The sequence below is a fragment of the Dipteris shenzhenensis genome, chromosome 26 (genome assembly GCF_047967505.1).
Source record: "Dipteris shenzhenensis isolate YYH24624 ecotype China chromosome 26, Dip_SZ_1.0, whole genome shotgun sequence".
NCBI classification, from domain to species: Eukaryota; Viridiplantae; Streptophyta; class Polypodiopsida; order Gleicheniales; family Dipteridaceae; genus Dipteris; species Dipteris shenzhenensis.
In genome coordinates this window covers 48,864,512-48,886,772 of record NC_141621.1, presented here as the reverse complement: position 1 = coordinate 48,886,772, position 22,261 = coordinate 48,864,512, and the positions used below count along the sequence as shown (strand labels likewise).

At 42.4% G+C, this 22,261-nt stretch overlaps 1 protein-coding gene and 1 pseudogene across 1 annotated transcript in view; one reads left to right on the top strand and one right to left on the bottom strand.

Moving 5' to 3' along the window:
• Positions 1-22,261, top strand: part of ALDH6B2 (aldehyde dehydrogenase 6B2) — a 128,873-nt gene that overhangs the window by 61,429 nt on the left and 45,183 nt on the right. The window contains exons 8-9 of the mRNA XM_087397523.1: positions 19,404-19,483; positions 19,727-19,792. Of these exons, the coding sequence (XP_087253649.1) occupies positions 19,404-19,483; positions 19,727-19,792 (146 nt within the window). The remainder of the gene's footprint in view (positions 1-19,403; positions 19,484-19,726; positions 19,793-22,261) is intronic.
• Positions 1,600-10,169, bottom strand: LOC147885211 (uncharacterized; annotated as a pseudogene).

Sequence of the window (22,261 nt, the reverse complement as noted above, 5' to 3'; positions counted from 1 at the left end):
CCAATCAGTTTGTTGTCGGCGAGTGAGTTCCCACCCCAAAGGGTAACCAAGATGACAAACAAACTGAGTGGGTGGAATGATATCCCCAGGCCATAATAGACTATGCCAGTCTTTGGAATGCAAAGGGAGCAACTTAGACTTTTGAAAATTAACATGAAGACCAGCTGCCAAACCATAAACAGAGAGGGCCTGCATCAAGGCACCAAGATCATGGGGCGTATTCTTCGGGGTAAAGAAAGAATCATCAGCATAAGCTTGAGCAACCATGCTGCGATTAGCATCCAATTCCAAGCCATGAAGTGATCCTGTAGCCACAAGATGATCAATATATTGCAGCATAGGATGAGTAGCAATGACATATAGTAAAGCACTGAGAGGGCATCCCTGGCGGACCGAACAACGAAGAGTCCACTCATCAGAGATATCTCCAGAAAGAATGCAAGCTGCATTGCTATCTCTGTAAAGCCAGTAAATAACCTGTTGCATTTTTTGTCCAAACCCCAAAGCTCGCATAGTTTGCGAGATGAAATCGCATTGAATTGTATCAAAGGCTTTTGCAATATCTACCTGCAAGAGTAGAACATACTGCTGCGTGTATTTGGCATATTCAATCCCAATATAAGCTTTGGCAATGTTATCTGTGATATGGCGACGTGGAACAAAGCCATATTGGGAGGGATGCAACCCATCATGCAAATAACCTTAAATTCGATCAACTACCATTTTCGGCAATGATCTTGTAAATGACTGGCATGAGCGTGATTGGCCTCCAATCACCAAGTGAATCACATAGCTACTTTTTTGGAATCAGCTTGAGAAGATCCTTTTTCCATGACATAGGCATCTGCTGATTTTGCCATGCTGTATTTACCATTTGCAGCAAGGTGAATTTAAGAAGATCCCATAATGCAAGAAAAAATTCAACAGTGAGACGATCCCATCCTGGAGATTTCCATCTGCCAAGGATCTCAGTGCATGAGACAATTCCCTTTAAGTAAAGGGATGTTCAAGTTCCAAAGCCTGAGCATCAGACATAATTGGATGAATATGCTGCAAAAGAAGCTGACTTGCAGATACGACCCAAGGAGAAATAGTATCCACATGCCCAAAATGAGTGGAGAAGTGCTGCACACATAAATCAGGAAGCTCTGAACGAGATGTTGACCAAGAACCATTAGGCATCCGGATCCGACAGATATTGGCAGCCTGTCTTTTGGAGTGTAAACTGTTAAAAAATTGCTTGGAAGAGCAGCCTTTATCCAGAAAAGCCCGTTGTCTGGATCGAGTTTCCCATATAGCAAGCTTTTTGCGATCATTGGATTGAAGAGAGAATTGAGCGTGACATAAGAGCATGCTTTCCTCTGAAGACAAAGGGCGAAGATGAGCAAGCTTAGTCAAATTCTGACAAGTAAATTTGGCATGTGCTACAGTCTCCCTTGTGGCTTGCACATATGATTTGCCATAATCTCGAATAACTGCTTGCATCCGAGCAACAAAAGCCCCCCACACTTTTTTTTTTTGGTAATATCCAGTGCATATATTTATATGATCATAAATTTACATGATGGGAGGTCTCCAAAATGGAGAGTATCCCAAAGATCAGAAACATAAAAAGAAAAGCTCTATGCAAGAAGCATCCATATCACCCTCATGGCAGGCATCATACAAGGATTGTCGCAATGATGCTCAGAAAGATTCATATGACTTGTGAATCTGCCGACCCAGGTATGCCAAATTATGCTCACTCCAGATTGTCCAAAGAGCCCAATATCGCATCCAAGAGAGAAATAGTGAGTATTGAGACAAAGACTTTATAAATCTGCCAAAGAGCCAGAAATGTTTTCCAAATGTGTGACTTGGGAAACGGATTTGAAGATAATCTGAAATTCTGCTGAGGAGGATCTTAGTACACGGGCAATGCCAAAACAAATGAATAACAGTCTTTGAAGGAGCCTGACATCTTAGACATGTGGATGGTGCAATTCGACGTTTTGCAAGTGTGACCCCCATTGACAATGTACCAGTCATACATCTCCAAAGAAAAAGTCTTTGTTTCAATGGCATTTTACTCTTCCATAACATCCTGAGATTCTTCCGCCACCATGAGAGGGGCTTCCTTATATGCCATAAAGAATTAGCATATTGTTGAATCCATGGAGCAGGTTGAAGAAGCCTATAGGCTTTGATGGAGGTTAAGGCAGGAAGAGGAACAGGATGAGTGCATGTAGCAGAGGGTTGCAATTACCAATTCGTAAGCCTGTCTGTGTCAGCCACAGGAGGAACAGGTAGAAAAGGATGTAATAAATCAGCAATTTTCTTCCATATAGACCTATGATGCATTCCTAATGCATAGGAGGTAGTGGCCTGAGGAAAGGATAGGACATATCCCTGATCATCTATCACATCATGTATGTATCTAATTCCCAATTTCATGATATTGTATGCCCGAACAGGTTCCTGCAAAGCGAGCGGAATGTCAAAAATGGCACTCCAATGAATACTTTCTTTCCTCATTGAGTTTGTTCGCGAGCAATTATTAGGATTCCATTTGACCTTAGAAAGGACTTGTTTCCAGTCAAGTATCAGAGCAGTAGAGAAAGGACAGCCAGGTATCTTCCCTACAAATCTGCCAATGACAACCTCCCAATGATCAGTAGTCCAATGACCATAAGCACAAGTCCTCATGTTGACACACATGGATGCTCGCATACAAGTCCATGGCTGCTGTTGGCGGAAAAAAGTATGGAGCATAGTCGCCTTCCTTGCAAGCACATGATATCTTATATTGAGGACATTAAGTCCACCATGCATCCTAGGAGAGCACACCATTTCCATCTTAATGCTTTGACAGCAGTTTTTATCCTCCATAACATCTCCATAGCTTGAGACATAAAGGCTGGAATATCCTTGGAGGACCAATGTATCAAAGGCAAATAGAACTGAACATAGGACATTACAATTGATTGTACTATTCTGAGCCTGACATGAAGAGGCCAAGTAGAGATCTTCCAGTATTCTTGTTTACGTTGAAGTCTTTGGAAGATCCATTTTAGTTGCTGCTTCCTGGTGATATGCCATCCGATGGGATATCCCAAATGCCTGACTACATCTTTGGAATGCACCACCTGACCAGGCCAAAGAATAGAATGCCAATCACATTGTTTCAGGGGAAGTAATTTAGATTTGTCAAAATTGACATGCAATCCCGTTGCCAAACCATACAATGAAAGAGTGGTCATAAGCATGTGAACTTCCCGGGAAGAGTTCTACAAAAGCCCCACACACTTTTTTGTGAGAAGAAATCTTTATTTCTATAGAATAATTACATTCATAGCTGCTTCAAAAGCGAAGTAGCTACTACTCAAGAAAAGATCTCAGTATAGGCTGTATACACATCCTGATCAATCAAACGAGTCTGAAAACAATCGTAGAATGATTGTTGCAGAGATCGTTTGAAAAAAAGGAAGGATGAAAATAGTGGATCACCAAAGACTCTATGATTTCTATCCATCCATAAAGTCCATAGGGTCCAATATCGCACCCATACGAAAAATAAATCAAAACCCTGTCTCTGGGGATGAAATCCTAACAACCAGAAAAATCTGCCAAAAGTAACAATAGGAAATCGCTGTCGAAGCCTGTGTCTGATGAGAGCAATGAGATCAGAAGTATTTGGACAGGACCAAAAGATGTGGATCACTGATTCAGTAGAGTGCGAGCATCTGTGACAAATTGCTGAAGCAATATGTCTGTGTGCGAGTAACTGTCCAGATGGAAAAATGCCAAGGAGAACTCGCCATAGGAAAAGCTGTTGTCGAAGAGGGACTTTGTAATGCCAAAGGAGATGCAGCCTTTTTCTCCACCACTTCATTGGACGATCCATATGCCAAACAATATTTGCTCTGTTGGAAATCCAAGGTGGAGGTAATAACACTCTATACAATGATGACACTGTGATATGTGAAAGCTTCAAAGGACGGAGATATGAGGAAGGAGAGCGTAAAATCCAATCCTCAAGCCGATGCTGAATTTCTAAATGAGGTACCGGCAAGTACGGTTGGAGCATTGCTGAAATTTTATGCCATAAAGGACAATAATGAGCTCCCAAGCCATATTTGCGAGCAGCCAAAGAAAAGGATAGAATTGTGCCATCATCTTGAAGTACATCTGCCACAGATGAAATGCCTTTGAAGGAGAGAAAATATGAACGTCGGGGTTCTTGTATGGCCAAAGGTGGATGGAATACTTTAGACCAAAAGAGATTCTCTTCCCTCAAAGAGTTGCCCGAGAGAGAGTCCCTGCCTTTCCATTCCAAGTGGGAAAGAATGTGTTTCCAATCAAGAAGCAGAGAAGAGACAAAAGGGCATCCTCTGATCTTGCCTTGGACAGAGCCAAATTAAAATTCCCACTGAGTAGGCTGCCAATTCCCAAAAGCAGATGTATGAAGATGTAATAAGAGAGAGCGAATCATAAAAGCCCAAGGCTGATCTCCTTGTAGAAACTGCATCATCATTTTCCCCCTATGAGCAAGTAAATGCATTTGAATATTTAGAATGTTCAGACCCCCGTGCATCTTTGGAGAACAGAGACGATGCATGGAGAGTAATCTGAGACTTTTCTTGCCATGTTTTGAACGCCAGAAAATTTCCATGATAGCTGACATAAATGAAACCAAATCTGCCTTAGTGAACATAGTAAGAGGCAGATAAAATTGTATGTATGCTATCAAAATGGATTGTGTAATTCGCAGACGAACATGTAATGGCCAAGTTGCAAGCTTCCAATATTCAAGTTTTACCCTCAACTTTACTAGCACCCAATCAGTTTGTTGTGAACGGGTGAGTCCCCAGCCTAAAGGATAACCAAGATGTTGAATGAATTGAGAAGCAGGGACAATTTCCCCAGGCCACAAAAGGTTGTGCCAGTCCTGTGCATGTAAAGGCAACAATTTTGATTTTTGAAAATTTACCCGAAGGCCAGCAGCCAATCCATATGTAGAAAGAGCATGCATGATCATGGACAGATCAGCCCGATTATTTTTTGGAGTAAAGAATGAATCATCAGCATATGCTTGAGCAATCATGCTGCGACTGCCAAGGATCTCCAAACCGTGCAGCTGGTCAGTGTCCAAGAGGTGATCCAGATATTGAAGCAGTGGATGAGTGGCTATGGCAAAAAGTAAAGCACTCAATGGACATCCTTGTCTGACAGAGCAAGCAAGAGTCCATGATGGAGAAATATCTCCTGAAAGTATGCAGGCAGCTTCACTATCTTGATATAGCCAATTAATGAGTTGCTGCATTTTTGTGCCAAAACCCAAAGCCTGCATAGTCGATGAAATAAAATCCCACTGAACTATATCAAAAGCTTTGGCAATATCAACTTGCAATAACAAAACATCTTGCTGTGTGTATTTGGCATATTCAATTCCAATGTAGGCATTAGCAATGTTATCGGTGATATGCCTACGCGGGACAAAGCCATATTGCGCAGGATGCAACCCATCATATAAAAATCCCTTTAGCCGAGCAACAATCATTTTGGTAGTGACTTTGTAAATTATGGGCATAAGAGTGATAGGTCTCCAGTCTGCCAAAGACTCACAAATTTGTTTTTTAGGAAGGAGTTTAACAAGACCTCTCTTGCATGTGTCTGGCATTTTCTGATGTTGCCATGCAGCATTCACCATAGATAGTAATGGATGCTTCAAAATAGGCCAGTTAGCTAGAAAAAACTCGACTGTCAAGCCATCCCATCCAGGGGATTTCCATCTGCCACATGATTTGATGGCATCTGACAGTTCCCTCTCAGTAAAAGGTTCCTCCAATTCCAAAGCTTGAGTAGGGGAAATGATTGGAGAAACATTTTGCAACAGTAAATTACAAAAGCCCCACACACACACAGACACACACAAGGGAAGTCTCCAAAATGGAGAGTATCTCAAAGATCAGAAACATAGAAAGAAAAGCTCTATGCAAGAAGCATGTATATCACCCTCATGGCAGGCATCATATAAGGATTGCCGCAATGAGGCTCGGAAAGATTCATATGACTTGTGAATCTTCCAACCCAAGTATGCCAAATTATGCTCACTCCAGATTGTCCAAAGAGCCCAATATCTCACTCATGAGAGAAATAGTGAGTATTGAGACAAAGACCTCATAAATCTGCCAAATAACCAAAAGTGTTTCCCAAATCTATGACTCGGGAAACGGAGCCGAAGATGATATGAAATTCTCCCAAGGAGGTTCCTAGAACCCGGGCAGTGCCAAAGCAAATGAGGGATAGTCTCTGAAGGAGCCTGACATCATAAACATGTAGATGGTGCAATGTGACGTTTGGCAAGTGTGATTCCCACTGACAATGTGCCTCTCATGCATCTCCAAAGAAAAAGTCTTTGTTTCAAAGGCATTTTACACTTCCATAATATCTGGAGATTCTTCCGCCACCATGAGAGGGGCTTCCTGATATGCCACAGAGTATTAGCATATTGCTGAATCCATGGAGCAGGCTGAAGAAGCGTGTAGGCTTTGATGGAGGTCAAGGCAGGCAGAGGAATAGGATGAGAGCATGTAGCAGAGGGTTGCAATTGCCAATCCATAAGCGTGTCTGTGCCAGCCATAGAAGGAACAGGTAGAAAAGGAAGTAACAAATCAGCAATTTTATTCCATATCGACCTATGATGCATTCCCAATGCATAGGAAGTAGTGGCCTGAGTTAAAGATAAGACATAGCCCTGATCATCTACCACATCATTGATGTATTTAATTCCCAATTTCATGAGATTATATGCTTGAACAGGTTCCTGTAAAGCAAGTAAAATGCACAGCCCAGAGAATTGTTCCGAGCCTGAATAAAATATATCATATCCTGAAAAAAACCCATGCTGTCCAGCCAAAAAATGCTGATTATGCTCTTGGAGACATACAACATCCGGATGAGTTGTATTTATATAATGCCAAAGAAGCCTCCATTTATTCTGGTTGCAGAGGCCCTGTATATTATAGGAAAAACATTTAAGAGAAGCATGCATGAAAATATATACAAGAGAATGATCGGTCCTCCAAAAGAGCGGGAGGCCTCAAGCCTCTGCCATTGCCACAGGGTCTTGCTGACCCTCAGCTTCCAATTCCCTGATAATATCATCTTCTTCACAAAGGGGAAGACCCTTCTTGATTGCATTGACCCAAGCCTTTGAGATGGGGCTGGTTGAAGAGGTAGAAGATTGTCCTGGAGAAGGAGCAGAGGCATCCCAATTACGAGATTGGAGAGGTCTTTGTTTGAGAGACACCGTCTTCTTTGCAGTCTGCCATCCCTCATGAGATGATGAAATATTTTCTCCTAACTTGCTTTTGCCTTTATCCTTATTTTGAGCTGAATTGGCCTGGCTCCCTGTATGAACTGAAGGCTTTGCTCCTTTAGCTTCAATCTTTTCCACATATGTCTTCTGACCTCCTTTATTAGATGGCAGAGGAATAGCAGCTGGAGGAGGTGGATGAAGGATAGAAGGACACTCCGAAGCAAGATGCCCAAATTTGTGACAAGAAAAACAAGCTTCAGCAAAAATGCCCCATTTTAAGGTGAAATATTTCTTGCCCAAATTAACACCCTCAATCTCAACTGCAATAGAAGAAGGGGTCGGTCTATCAGTATCCCATAAGATGCAAAAACGATTTTTATTACCTGTTGGACGAGGGGGACAGATCACTTGTCCCAATGTCATAGCTAAACCTGGAAGCTCTGTTCTCATATAATCTGGAAAATCAACCACTTCAACCCATACGGGGCAATGATGCTTGATGAGGTTCTGATAGTCCTTATTGGGGGACCAGGGCATGATATGCACCATCTGGCGACCAAAAAATAAAGGGGACATTTCCAGCATCTTTTGTTTTGTCAAAGCATCCAAAAGATGAACTTCATAAAATCCTCGGGAGGCAAAATAGACTCCTTCTACAAAGCATCCACCTAGGAGAGAATTCACCCATTGTCCCACATCATTAGCAGAGGGAATTTTGCCTGGGAAAAAGATGATAACTGCAGTTTGAGAGAGCTTCTTCAAAGGTTGCACAAGAGATGGCAGTTTCATTTTGTAAGTGAGTTCCGGAGCAGGTAGAATCCATTCCCTTCTGCTTTGTTGAAAATCATCATTCAGCATATCAAACACATAGGAAGCATCTTCAGAAGAAGGAGCTATGGGGGAAGAGGCTTCCCTTAATTGTCTTTTGGGTTCAGGAGAGAGGGCTCTCTTGACATAGAACTTGTTTGATTCTGCCATGGCAGCTAAGGGATTCAATAGATATGAAACAGCAAAGATCGGACTGAGCACAAAGAAGGGGAGGCGGACTGTACGGAGGTAGACCTGACGCACTGTACGGTGGCACAAAGAAAAGACAGAATTGTACGGACAAAAGGAGAGATTGCAAGTAATAAATGCCAAACTGTACGGGACTGCTGACAGGCTGTACGGGAAAGCAGACTGTGCACGGAAGATTCAGTCAACTATAAAGGAACTAGTACGGGAACAGTACGGACGAGCCGTACGGGAAAGTACGGAGAAGATGTACGGAATTTGAGATGCAGGACTGCGCTGAAAAGTACGGACAATCTGTACGGTTATTTGAGAAGGGGAACTGCCGGTACAAGCTGACGTAAGATGGAGCAGATTCCTTACGGAAGCTTCGTACGGAAATCGTACGACGACCGTACGGTGGTACGGAGAGCAACGCAGATCAGCGCTGACTGCTCTGCGCTTCGCTCACGATCGTCGCCTCTACACACACACACTTTTTTTTTTTTGGTGAAACCAAGATACTTATATTATGAAACATTCATTTACATCTGGGCAATGCTCAAAAGAGAGCCAAAGCCCTATCCATCAGAAGCAGTAAAAGAAAAGCTGAATACAAGAAACATCCAAATCTTCCTCATGTAAGGCATCATATAAAGACTGCCGCAATGAGGCTCGAGGCTCGGAAGAACTCATATGGATGCTGAAGGGGAGAATTCAGATATGCTTGGTTGCGCTGCAGCCAGAGGGTCCATAAGGCCCAGTATGTGATCCAGTGGAAGAAAAGAGAGTACTGTGACAAAGAAGCTGATAGTTTGCCATACATCCAGAAAAACCTGTAGAACCTGTGTGCTGGAAATCTGAGAGATAAGAAATAGAAGATTCTGTCTAGAAGGTCTCTGGAATATGAACAAAACCACAGTAAATGCGGAATACTCTTAGATGTAAGGTGACATCTTGGACAAAGAGGTGAAGCTATCCGTCTTTGAGCCAATTTCACCCCTACTGGAAGAATACCAACAATACATCTCCATAAAAAGAGTCGTTGCTTCAATGTGATTTCTTCCATATCAATTGCAATGTTCCTTTCCACCAGGCTAATGACTTGTTCAAATGCCATAGAGAATTAGCATGATGGGCAATCCAGGGAGGAGGTAATATCAATCGATAAGCTTGTATAGAAGTCAATAAATGCAAAGGCCTAGAGGATATGCTTGTATTTGAAGACTGAAGGTGCCAATCTTGAAGCCTGTCTCTGACATTCAATGTCAGAATCGGAACCAGAGGGAGTAAGAGATCAGCAATAGCTTTCCAAATAGGTCTATGATGCATCCCCAGATTGTATTGTCGACATGCTACTGGATATGTGAGAATATCTCCTTGCATATCTACCACGTCATCAATGAACCGGATACCCATTTTCATAAGATTGTAAGCTCTGATGGGTTGTTGAATAGCAAGGGGAGAGGAAAACACAGCACTCCAATGAATACTTTCCATTCTGAGTGAGGAAGCTATAGAAGCAGGATGGGGAGACCATTTGATGTGAGAGAGTACTTGCTTCCAATCCTGAATCAAGGAATAGAAAATGGACAACCAGGGATTTTACCTTGAAATTTGCCAAGTACTACTTCCGATGGATCAACTAGCCAATGTCCATAAGCATTTGTGCTCATCTGTCGACACAAAATTGCCAACATAATAGACCAAGGCTGCTCTTGTTGAAAAAAGTCTTGAGCATAGTGATCCTTCTTGCCAACACATGAAATTGGATGTTTATTATATTCAAACCACCATGCATTCTTGGTGAGCAAAGCAAGTCCATTTTGAGCAGCCGTAAAGCTTTTTTATGAAGCTTAGTTTTCCAAAAGATCTCCATGGCTTGAGACATAAAGGAAGTGAGATCTCGAGATGACCAATGTAATAGAGGAAGGTAGAAGTGGACATAAGCTAGAACAATAGACTGGACAATTCGAAGCCGTATATGCAGAGGCCAAGTGGAGATCTTCCAATATTTTAATTTGTCCTGAATTTTGTTTGACACCCACGACATTTGTTGCTTATTGCTGATTTTCCATCCAATGGGATAGCCCAAATGTCTTACTATGTTTTCCGGATAAATAATCTGGCCTGGCCACAGGATAGCATGCCAGTCACAATGCTTGAGAGGCAAGAGTTTTGATTTCTGAAAATTGATTTTAAGACCAGCTGCCAACCCAAAATTTGAAAGGGTATCCATCAAGAGGCGAATCTCCAAAGGACTATTCTTTGGCATGAAGAATGAATCATCTGCATAGGCCTATACAATGAAGGGTCGTGAACCAGAAATCTGAAGCCCCTCTAGCTGTCCAGTATCAACCATGTGATCCATATAAAGAAGCAAAGGATGTGAAGCGATGGCATAAAGCAAAGCATTGAGAGGGCATCCCTGTCGAACTGAACGTTCGAGAGTCCAAGACTCAGACAAATGATTCCCTATAAAGCATTGTGCAGTGGAATCTGAGTAAAGCCAATATATGACATTAACTAGCTTTGGCCCAAAACCAAGTTTTAACATGATTTGAGAGACATAATCCCACTGTACTGTATCAAATGCCTTCGCCACATCCACCTGCATGACCAACACATCTTGATCTGAATATTTTGCATATTCCATTGCGATGAGAGTGTTAGAGATATTGTCATGTATGTGCCGTCTTGGAACAAAACCATATTGCCTTGGATGAAGTCCATCATGAAGGATATCCTTTATCCGATGTACCAACATTTTGGCAATCAGTTGTATATAACCGGCATCAAAGTGATGGGCCTCCAGTCATCCATAGTCTCACATAGAGATTTTTTGGGCACAAGCTTAACCAGACCATGCTTCCAAGCTGAGGGAAGATGTTGATGCTGCCAGGCTACATTTATAAACTGCAGAATTGGACCCTTCAATTCAGGCCAAAAGGCTTCAAAAAATTCAACCGTCAGACCATCTCAGCCAGGGGATTTATGTTTACCCAAATGCCTAAGAGCTTCATCCAATTCAACATCTGAAAAAGACATTTCCAGCATTGAGGCTTTTTGCAAGGAGACAATAGGAGAAACAAGCTCAGTAAATCTGTTACGAGCTGAGACAACCTGAGGTGTAGAAGAAGATGGCTGAGAAAAAAGAAGCTGAAAATGATCCAAACATTGTTTTTCTAGCTGAGATAGAGTCTGGGTCCAAAGGCCATCTGGTTTCCTGACCCTCATGATAGATTGGCTTTGTCTATGTGCATGTAATTTCCGAAAAAAAGATTTCGAGGAACAGCCCTTATCTAGCATAGGTTTAGCTCTGGCCCTGATCTGCCATTTGGACAGCTTGCGTTTATCATTGGCATCAATTATGGAGGAAGCACAAGACAATAAATGCTGCTCAGAAGCAGATAGAGATCTTTGATGACTAATCTGTACCAAATACTGCTTGTATGATTTTGCCCACTGGATATGTTGTCTGGTTTCTGCCATGTACCATCTTCCATATTCCTTAATGACATTTTGAATACGATGTATGAAAGAGGTCCAAGCAAAGTCCAGATCCTCCTGAGCATGGGATAGCAATGGCCTGCAAGCCAGTCTGATCATATGCTGGAATTTTTCATGAGAGAGATATAATTGATTGACCTGTAAATTCCTGACTGAAGAGAGCTGCAAGTCATCCAGAGGCATACCAAAAGAAAGGGTGAGCCAAAGTGGAGTATGATCAGATAATTGTTGTGAATAATCAGTCCACATTTGACATGTATATTCATCATATTGCTGAGCATGAATGAGATAATATCTATCAAGCCTGGCCCAATATTCTGTAAAAGCATTATGATGATCTTTAAATCCCATAACTGATGGGTGAGTTGCTGTCCATAAATCTGCAAATTGAAGTGATGATGTCATATGTTCCCATTGCTGGATTTCAGAGGGCAGCATATGGGATTTATGTGTGGTATTATCCTTCCAGTGAGGAGAATTGTTGAAATCACCACGAAGTAGAGCATTTGAAGACCAAGGATATTGCTTGATGGAGTTCCACATTTGAGCTCTGGAAGCTGAATTTTGAGAAGCATACAAGGATCCTATTTCAAAAATCTCTCCATTAATCATACATTGGATAATCATCCATCGTCCACCAAGATCATTATATGCTATCCAGGGTTGCAGATCATGTGTGGCTAAAATGCACAGCTCAGAGAATTGTTCAGATCCTGAATAAAATATATCATATCCAGAAAAAAACCCATGCTGACCAGCAAAAAAATGCTGATTATGCTCTTGCAGACACACAACATCCGGATGAGTTGTATTTATATAATGCCATAGAAGCCTCCATTTATTCTGGTTGCAGAGGCCCTGTATATTATAGGAAAAACATTTAAGAGAAGCACGCATGAAAATATATACAAGAGATGATCGGTCCTCCAAAAGAACGGGAGGCCTCAAGCCTCTGCCATTGCCACAGGGTCTTGCTGACCCTCAGCATCCAATTCCCTGATAATATCATCTTCTTCACAAAGGGGAAGACCCTTCTTGACTGCATTAACCCATGCCTTTGAGATGGGGTTGCTTGGAGAGGTAGAAGATTGTCCTTGAGAAGGAGCAGAGGCATCCCAATTACGAGATTGGAGAGGTCTTTGTTTGAGAGGCACCGTCTTCTTTGCAGTCTGCCATCCCTCATGAGAAGATGAGTTATTTTCCCCTAACTTGCTTTTTCCTTTATCCTTATTCTGAGCTGAATTGGCCTGGCTCCCTGTATGAACTGAAGGCTTTGCTCCTTTAGCTTCAATCTTTTCCACATATGTCTTTTGGCCTCCTTTATTAGATGGCAGAGGAATAGCTGCTGGAGGAGGAGGATGAAGGATAGAGGGACACTCCGAAGCAAGATGCCCAAACTTGTGACAAGAAAAACAAGCTCCAGCAAAAATGCCCCATTTTAAAGTGAAATATTTCTTTCCCAAATTAACACCCTCAATCTCAACTGCAATAGAGGAGGGGTTCGGTCTATCAGTATCCCATAATATGCAAAAACGATTTTTATTACCTGTGGGACGAGGGGGACAGATCACTTGTCCCAATGTCATAGCTAAACCTGGAAGCTCTGTTCTCATGTAATTTGGAAAATCAACCACTTCAACCCATACAGGGCAATGATGCTTGATGAGGTTCTAATAGTCCTTATTAGGGGACCAGGGCATGATATGCACCATTTGTCGACCAAAAAATAAAGGCGACATTTCCAGCATCTTTTGTTTTGTCAAAGCATCCAAAAGATGAACATAAAATCCTCGGGAGGCAAAATAGACTCCTTCTACATAGCATCCACCTAGGAGAGAATTCACCCATTGTCCCACATCATTAGCAGAGGGAATTTTGCCTGGGAAAAAGATGATAACTGCAGTTTGAGAGAGCTTCTTCAAAGGATGCACAAGAGATGGCAACTTCATTTTGTAAGTGAGTTCCGGAGCAGGTTGAATCCATTCCCTTCTACTTTGTTGAAAATCATCATTCAACATATCAAACACATAGGAAGCATCTTCAGATGAAGGAGCTATGGGGGAAGAGGTTTCCCTTGATTGTCTTTTGGGTTCAGGAGAGAGTGCTCTCTTGACATTATACTTGTTTGCTTCTGCCATGGAGGCTAAGAGATGCAACAGATATCAAACGGAGAGAATCAGACAGGGCACAAAGAAGGGCTGACAGGCTGTACGGACGCTAGAGTGAAGGACTGTACGGACGTACGGAGGAACTGACAGAACTGTACGGACGGATTGACAGGTTACAGGAAAGGACTGACAGGCTGTACGGGACAAGTGACAGGATGTATGGGACAAATGACAGGCGTACGAAAAATTTGGCGATTGTGCGGAAGGATTAACGGAGACAGTACAGACTTGAGGAAGGAAGACTGCTGGTAAGAAAGGTCGTGCAGGGTGGAACGGAGTCACTAAGGTAAGTCAACTTGACGCAAAATCTGCGTACTGCCGTATGGAAACCGTACGACAGGCGTACGGAAGTACGGACAGAAATACGGGCGCCACACGATCTCGGACGAGCACTCAGACCCTCACGATCGACCTCCTTCGCTTCTCACACACCAACACACACTCAGTCAAGCACACCACACATACACACACACAGCACCAGCTCACACACACACACACACACTCTCTCTCTCTCTCACACACACACACACTTTTTTTTTTGGGTGAAAGCACATTACTATATTAACATGAAATCAATGTACATGACATTAGACTCCAAAGGAGAGTCCAATGGAAGAACTTAAAAACAGTCAGAAAACACTTCAAGGCTAGTAGCATCCAAGTCCCTTGCAGCAAAACTATCATATAAGGATTGCTTGAGGGACATTCTGAAGAAAACATATGCCTGAGGAAACTGTTGACCCATCCTAGAATGCAATCTCTGTGTCCAAATGGTCCATAGTACCCAAAAGCGAGTCCAGTGAAAGAAGAGGAGGAATGGAGACGTCTGAGATGAGAGGCATCCAAACATCCAGAAGAGTTCCCTAAATCTGATAGAGGGAAACCGAAGCCGCATCAAATGAGAAACATGAGTGATCAATATGCGAGAGTGCGGGCAAGACCATAATAGATGAGGAACTGTCTCGCGGTGATGAGAGCAACGGGGGCAGGAAGGGGAAGCAATGCGGCGTGCTGCCAATTTCACCCCAATGGAAAAAGCTCCCACTATACATCTCCAGAAGAAAAGCCTCTGTTTCAATGGCAATTTGGCTTTCCAGATTTTCATGAGTCGTGATTGCCACCAAGATAAAGGCCTATCCAAATTCCAAAGAGTGTTGGCATGCTTATCAATCCATGGCGGTGGAAGAAGAAATCTGTAGACCTTCGAGGAGGCCAGATTATGCATTGAAAGCGAATGGGTAGCAGGAGGTAAGGAAGTCAAATTCCAGTCCAGTAATCTGTCCTGTACAAACAGTGGAGGAACCGGAACAAATGGGTGCAACATAGTTGAAAGTATTCTCCAAATGGACCTATGATGCAGACCCAAGGAGAATGTCCTGCAAGCTTGTGGAAATGAAAGCATATAACCTTGTTGATCCACAACATTGCCAACAAATCTTATGCCGAATTTCATAAGATTGTATGCTTTAATAGGTGCCTGTAAAGCGAGAGGCGATTTAAACACCTTGCTCCAATGGATGCTTTCCAAGCGAAAAGAATTACCATGATGAGAGGAAGCACCTGTCCATTTAGCATAAGAGAGAATTCTCTTCCAATCATGAATAAAAGCAGTAGAAACAGGACAACCAGGAATCTTCCCCTGAAATGTGGTCATGACTGCTTCCCAGTGATCTGTAATCCAATGCCCATATGCATGGGACGTCATGTTTCCACACATAGCTGCTAACATAATAGCCCATGGCTGTTTTTGCTGAAAAAAATCAGCAATCATAGTGCTCTTTCTTGCCAATATATGAACTTGAAGATTGAGAATATTCAGCCCCCCATGAGTCTTGGGTGAACAAATAGACTGCATAGGTAGTAGTCGCAAAGCCTTTTTATGAGATTTGCTTTTCCAAAATATCTCCATAGCCTGGGACATATAGGAAGCCAAATGCTTAAAGACCAGGGAAGAAGAGGCAAATAAAATTGCACATATGCCATAATGATGGACTGTACTATCCGAAGTCGAACATGTAGAGGCCAAGTGGACAAATGCCAGTATTCCAGCTTCTTGTTGATCTTTTGAAGCACCCATTTTTCCAAAATATCTCCATAGCCTGGGACATATAGGAAGCCAAATGCTTAAAGACCAGGGAAGAAGAGGCAAATAAAATTGCACATATGCCATAATGATGGACTGTACTATCCGAAGTCGAACATGTAGAGGCCAAGTGGACAAATGCCAGTATTCCAGCTTCTTGTTGATCTTTTGAAGCACCCATTTGAGCTGTTGTTGCGGGGTAATATTCCAGCCAATGGGGTAGCCTAGATGCCTCACAATAGTGCCAGAGAAGTGCATGCCAATCAGCTTCTTTCAATGCTAGAAGTTTTGATTTCTGAAAGTTGATATGCAGTCCAGCAGCTATGCCAAAGTCATTCAGTGTATGCATCAAATGAGAAATGTCACTTTGAGAATTCCTGGGCATAAAGTATGAATCATCAGCATATGCCTGTGCAAGAAATGACTGTGCCCCTGGAATTTGCAAGCCATGAAGCTGTCCTGTATCTGCAAGATGGTCCATATGCAACAGTAACGGATGGGTAGCAATGGCATACAGTAAGGAACTAAGAGGGCAACCCTGTCTCACTGAGCGGGTCATAGTCCAGGTTCTTGACAACCCACCACCAAGCAAGCACTGCGCCGTGGCATGAGAATAGAGCCAGTAGATGATATGGACCAGCCGAGGGCCAAATCCCAATTTATGCATAGTCTGAGAAATAAAATCCCAATGGACAGTATCAAATGCTTTCGCAATGTCTACTTGCAGAATGAGAACATCTTGTTTGGAATATTTGGCATACTCAATCGCAATCAAAGCATTGGAGATATTGTCAGTGATCTGCCTACTGGGGACAAACCCATACTGCCTAGGATGAAGTCCTGCTTGCAAAAAGAAGCGAACCCTGAGGACAATCATTTTGGCAATGAGTTTGTAAATAACAGGCATAAGAGATATAGGCCGCCAATCAGCCATCGTCTCACACAACCTTTTTTTGGGAATCAATTTGACTAGGCCATGTTTCCAAGATGGAGGAAGAGATTGTTCTGCCCAAGCATGATTGATCATTAGAAGAAGAATGTTCTTGAGATCACCCCAAAATGCACGGAAAAATTCGACAGTCAATCCATCCCAACCAGGAGAGCTGCTTTTGCGTAGATAACTCAAAGCATCATCCAGTTCACTAAGCATAAAAGGCTGCTCCAATGCATGAGCCTGTTCCCGAGACAATATGGGCTGGACATGCATAAGAAATTGAGACCTGGCTGCATTCACTTGCATCAAATGATCAGGCTGAAGAGAAAGGAGATGCGGGAAAGGACTAGAACATTGCGATTCCAATTCTGATTTGGAGGTGGTCCAGGTGCCATCATCTTTCTTGATCCTGCAAATATCCTCCTTTCGCCTATCCGCATGGAGACTTTTAAAAAAGGCTTTGGAGGAGCAGCCCTTATCCAAAAGGGGTTTCATGCGAGCTCGGATTTGCCACTTCTTTAATTTGCGAAGATCATTTTGATGGATGATATGAACCGCATAAGCACAAGAATCCTGTTCAGAAGAGGTAAGCTGCCTATGAGAACTGATTACATCCATTTGTTGCTTGTGAGATTGAGCCCATTTCAGCTTGAGCCTGAGGTTTCCCATGTAACTCCGTCCATAATCTTGAATAACAGCCTGCAAGCGATGAACAAGACTGATCCAAGCGAAATCCATGTCCTCCTGAGCATGTAAGAGGAGGGGGCGGACAGCCACTCTCACCATGTTCTGAAATTGTTGATGAAGCAGATATAAGAACTATTAACATGGAGCAGGCGACGACCAAAAAAAGGCATATCATCTGTCAAACGTGCTATAGATAATGTCAAGCATACTGGAAAGTGATCAGATAGCAAGAGGGAATGATCGACCCATAGTGCACATGTAAAATCAGCATACTGCTGAGCATGCAGCAAATACCATCTGTCAAGTCGAGCCCAGTAATGAGTAAAGGCATTGTGATGATATGTATAACCCATATCTCTGTCCCTTGTTGAGAGCCATAGATCTTCTGCATGCAGGAATGAGAGCATATCTGCCCAATGTCGAAGCTCAGTGGGGATCATGTGAGAACGATGAGTGGTATTGTCTTGAGTGGCAGGCGAGTTGTTAAAATCTCCACACAAAAAGGCATTGGACAGCCATGGATATTGTTTGAGGGAGGCCCACATTTGAGCTCTAGTTGCAGAAGTTTGTGAGGCATAAACAGATGCTATTTCATAGAGATCAGCCTGCCAGATGCACCTGATCACCATCCATCGACTTTGAGGGTCATTGTAAGCAACCGTGTGCTGCATATCATGTTTTACCAGCATGCAGACCCTCGAAAAGTGCATTGTACCAGCATAAAAGATATCATAACCAGCATAGTGGCCTTGCTGGCCAGCCAAGAAGTGTTGGTTGTGTTCCTATAAAGAGATCACATTGGGGTGCATTCTATGTACATAATGCCAGAAAAGTCTCCACTTATTGACATTGCAAAGACCCTGAACATTGTATGTAATGCAAGTAATTGAAGTAGACATAGAAGATATGTACAGTCAAACCAAAAAGCAACTCAGCTTCGATGGAGGATAAAGTAAAAGTACTTTGCTTGTTAGTGGAGGTTGTGTTACTGGATGCTCTATACTCAGCTTTGATGGAGGATAAAGTAAAAGTACTTTGCTTGTTACTGCTCCACAATATCTAGCCAGATCTAATGTTGAAGCAATGTCCAAAAGTGGATCTTCTATCATCTGAGCATCTTGCCCAATCACTATCGGTATACCTTGATAGCTTTAGATCATAGCTTCTTTTATACTCAATCCCATGAGTCAGGGTTCCCTTGATATACCTGAGAATTCTTTTGGCTCTTTTCCAATGGATTTCTTTCGGATCAGTCATATATTGGGATATTGCACGGATTGGATAATGTCTGGTCTGGTAGTGGTCAGATATATCAGGCTACCTACAAGTTGTCTATATAAGGTACCATTTATGAATGACTATGTTGGACCACCATGTCCCCCGATCCAAGGTCCAACGCTTTTGAATGCCTCCGCCAATATGTCCATTAAGTACCTGACTAACTGTAGGATCTGTTGAGAAACGGATTTCAAACTGTACAATGTGTTTGTTATTGCATGCTTATCTAAGTTTTAAAGTGTCAGTCTCCTTAAGAGTGGAATAAAATATAGTTTAGAAATGATCTACAAGAATAACTGGATTTACACGACTTTGCGCGCTTTTCTCGCACTCTCAATTCAGTAAACATGCTCTGAATCATGGTAGTGGTCAGTTGTTGGTAAACTTCCATCAGTTCCCCTTCAAAGTGTCATCTGAAATTTTGAATGCTGACAAACTGCCTGCATATGACAGGAGCATCCCTGATGTTGGCTGAACTTGCAACCGAAGCTGGTCTCCCACCCGGTGTGCTCAATATAGTTCATGGCACTCATGTAGGTACTTGCTGTGTCACCTAAATTTGACATTTGGTTTAAGTAGTGTCTGAGTTGTCCATCACATATATGTGACGATGCTTTTATTTTTGACTGTATAGAATAGACATGCCACGAATGCATGATGTTGTGCATGTATATTTATACTACTGCTTTTGAATGCATATTGTTTTGAGCTCCTATACTCAAAGTTTGCTTCAAAGTCTAAATATGTTTGTTTTGTGGATATATCAAAATGTGTAGGATGTAGTCAATCAAATCTGTGACCATCCGGACATTAAAGCAGTTTCTTTTGTTGGTTCCGATGTGGTAAGTGGTTTATTGATCGTTTTGAAATGGGGGGAAAGAAATGCACATTTATTTGAATTTTCTTTTCTTTTAAAGAACTCTTGTCAGAATGCTGCTTCCTGTATTGCCACTTTTCTCTTTGCTAGGGGATATTCGTCCAGATCTTTGTAGTCTGAATGATTTGGTACAGGGATGTTCAGCCTTGCAGATGCACTCGTATATGTTGATAGGATACTAAAAAATGGTAAGAGGTTTTGGATCCAGTGGGTGTACGTGCATTTCAACATACAAAAGGCATTCATAGGTTTCTCATATCTTTTGATAGCTTCCTTCTCTCTCTCTCTCTCTTTCTCTTTGTTTCTTTTGCTTCTCTCTCTTTCTCTTTCTCTCTGCACAGATTCACATGCATGTGCGCATGCGGGCAAAGGATGTCTCTACATTTCAATGGCATTTCACAAGAAAAATTAGGCAAGGATCTCCCGACCTTAAGATTGAAACAGGCAGATAGAACGAGATTAGACCAGAGGATACGACTTGCATGACATGCAGGAACAACGAGTTGGAAAAGGGAGTAGACTTTTAGCATTGTTTAGAATTACGGTATATTTAATTGAATGGTGCCAAAAGGTCTTCATATCTTTTTGGCGCAGCCAAACAGCTTAATGGCTACATCAAAAAATCTGTAGGAAGAAGAACTTCGCTGCACCAGATATGTATCAAGGTGCATATATGTGAATCATGGAGGAGGTAGAAATGCCAGATATTTCCCTTTTCTCATTGTCAGTTTCCTTCATGATTTCATAGAGGACAACTAAAAAGCAATTTCACTTTGTTACTTTGTGTGTGTGTTTGCGCGCGTGTGCATGCGTGCTTGTGTACGTGTGTGTGTGTGTGTGTGTTTGTGTGTGTGTGAGAGAGAGAGAGAGAGAGAGAGAGAGAGAGAGATTGTGCCTCACTTGTTTTGGCATTGTTCGTGCTCTCGTGAGTTTTTTTATCTGCTTTGACAGCGCCTGCGAGCGAGATTCCCATCTGTTCTTTTTGGAAAGTTCTTCTGGCTATTTGGGTTTTATCCATCCAGACCGGAATTTCATCTTTTCTTCGTTTGGGTCGCTACTAGGCACTATGGACTTTATGGACATATAGGAATTGTAAAGTCTTTGGTGATCCTGCTTTCTCTCTGTTTGGCTTTTTTAGGTGTTCTCTGCAGCAATCTTTCTTTGATTGCTTGCACACCTGCTGCATAGATCATGAGGTCTTTTCGGCATATACTGAAATTTTCAGTCGATATAATTGTAGCACCTTGTTTTGAGGTTGCTACTCATATAATATAATCAATCAAATATTTCATCCAAAAAAGTGTGTGTGTGTGTGTGTGTGTGTGAGAGAGAGAGAGAGAGAGAGAGAGAGAGAGAGCGTTGGTGTGTGAGAGAGAGAGAGAGAGCAGCTATGGCATGTTTTTTGCCCATATTCTTTCTAAGCTGTTAGTCCGTACCTATGCTCCCACCCGGGGTGCCTTGGGTCTTCACACCCCTTTTGGCTACCCTTTTCTGCAGCCGACTTCGTTTGAAGCTTCTTTGCTGTCCCATCCTGCTGTATGGTTCATTCCCCCGTGCTGTACGGTTCTTTCAGGCTCTAATCTGCATTTTCTTCTCTTTGTATGGACTAACCTCATCACTTCTGGAAGGCATACTGTCTGTTTGGAGCATCTGCATCAGCTTACGTTGTGTTCTCTCTTCTTTCATTTCTGCGTTTTTTCTCCAGCTTTTGCATTGCCACATTCTTCCTTTTTTCCTTCATTTCTTTGCTCTCTTAGTGTTTTAGGGCTTGTGAGTATTGTGTGTGGGCTTTCTTCCTCCTTTTGTTGGTTGTTTTTCCTGCTGTTCATACCTCTCTTCGTTTTGCCTTTCTTTCTAAGTGCTTGCACCTCCACAATTTCTGTTCATATTTTCCCTCTTGGCTCGGGTTAGGGTCCCGTTCGAGATACTATGGCAGCTTCCAATCAAGAGGCACAATTAGTTTTTGATGTTATGCACGAAGGTTTGAAGACAGAAGAAAGGATTGGAAAGATGCTTCTCTCACTGTGGGAATCATGGTGGAGGTTGATGAACTACGAGACCTATTAAGGGTATATGCCAAGCATGCTCTCATTGTCTTCTTCCTGGGTCGTATGCCTGCTGCAGTTGATGTAGGCAATTGGTTAACAAGAACTTTGGGAGGTTGTTTTGTACACAAGGTGCCTTATGCAGCTAAGGGCTTTTTGAAGTTATCATGGTAGGTGAACAGCATAAACAAATGCTTTTGGAGCATTCACCTCTTTTTTATGGGCAGCAAGGTGCATGTCTTGCCCTGATTGCCTACTCAGGACCACCAAGCATTGATCCGGCGTCACTGCCTGGTCTGGGTCGAAGTGGTGGACTTCCCTACTTGTTTGGCTTCACTTTTGTCCAAAATTGTAGCATCATTGGGGAAGGTGGTGTTGTGAGAGAATGG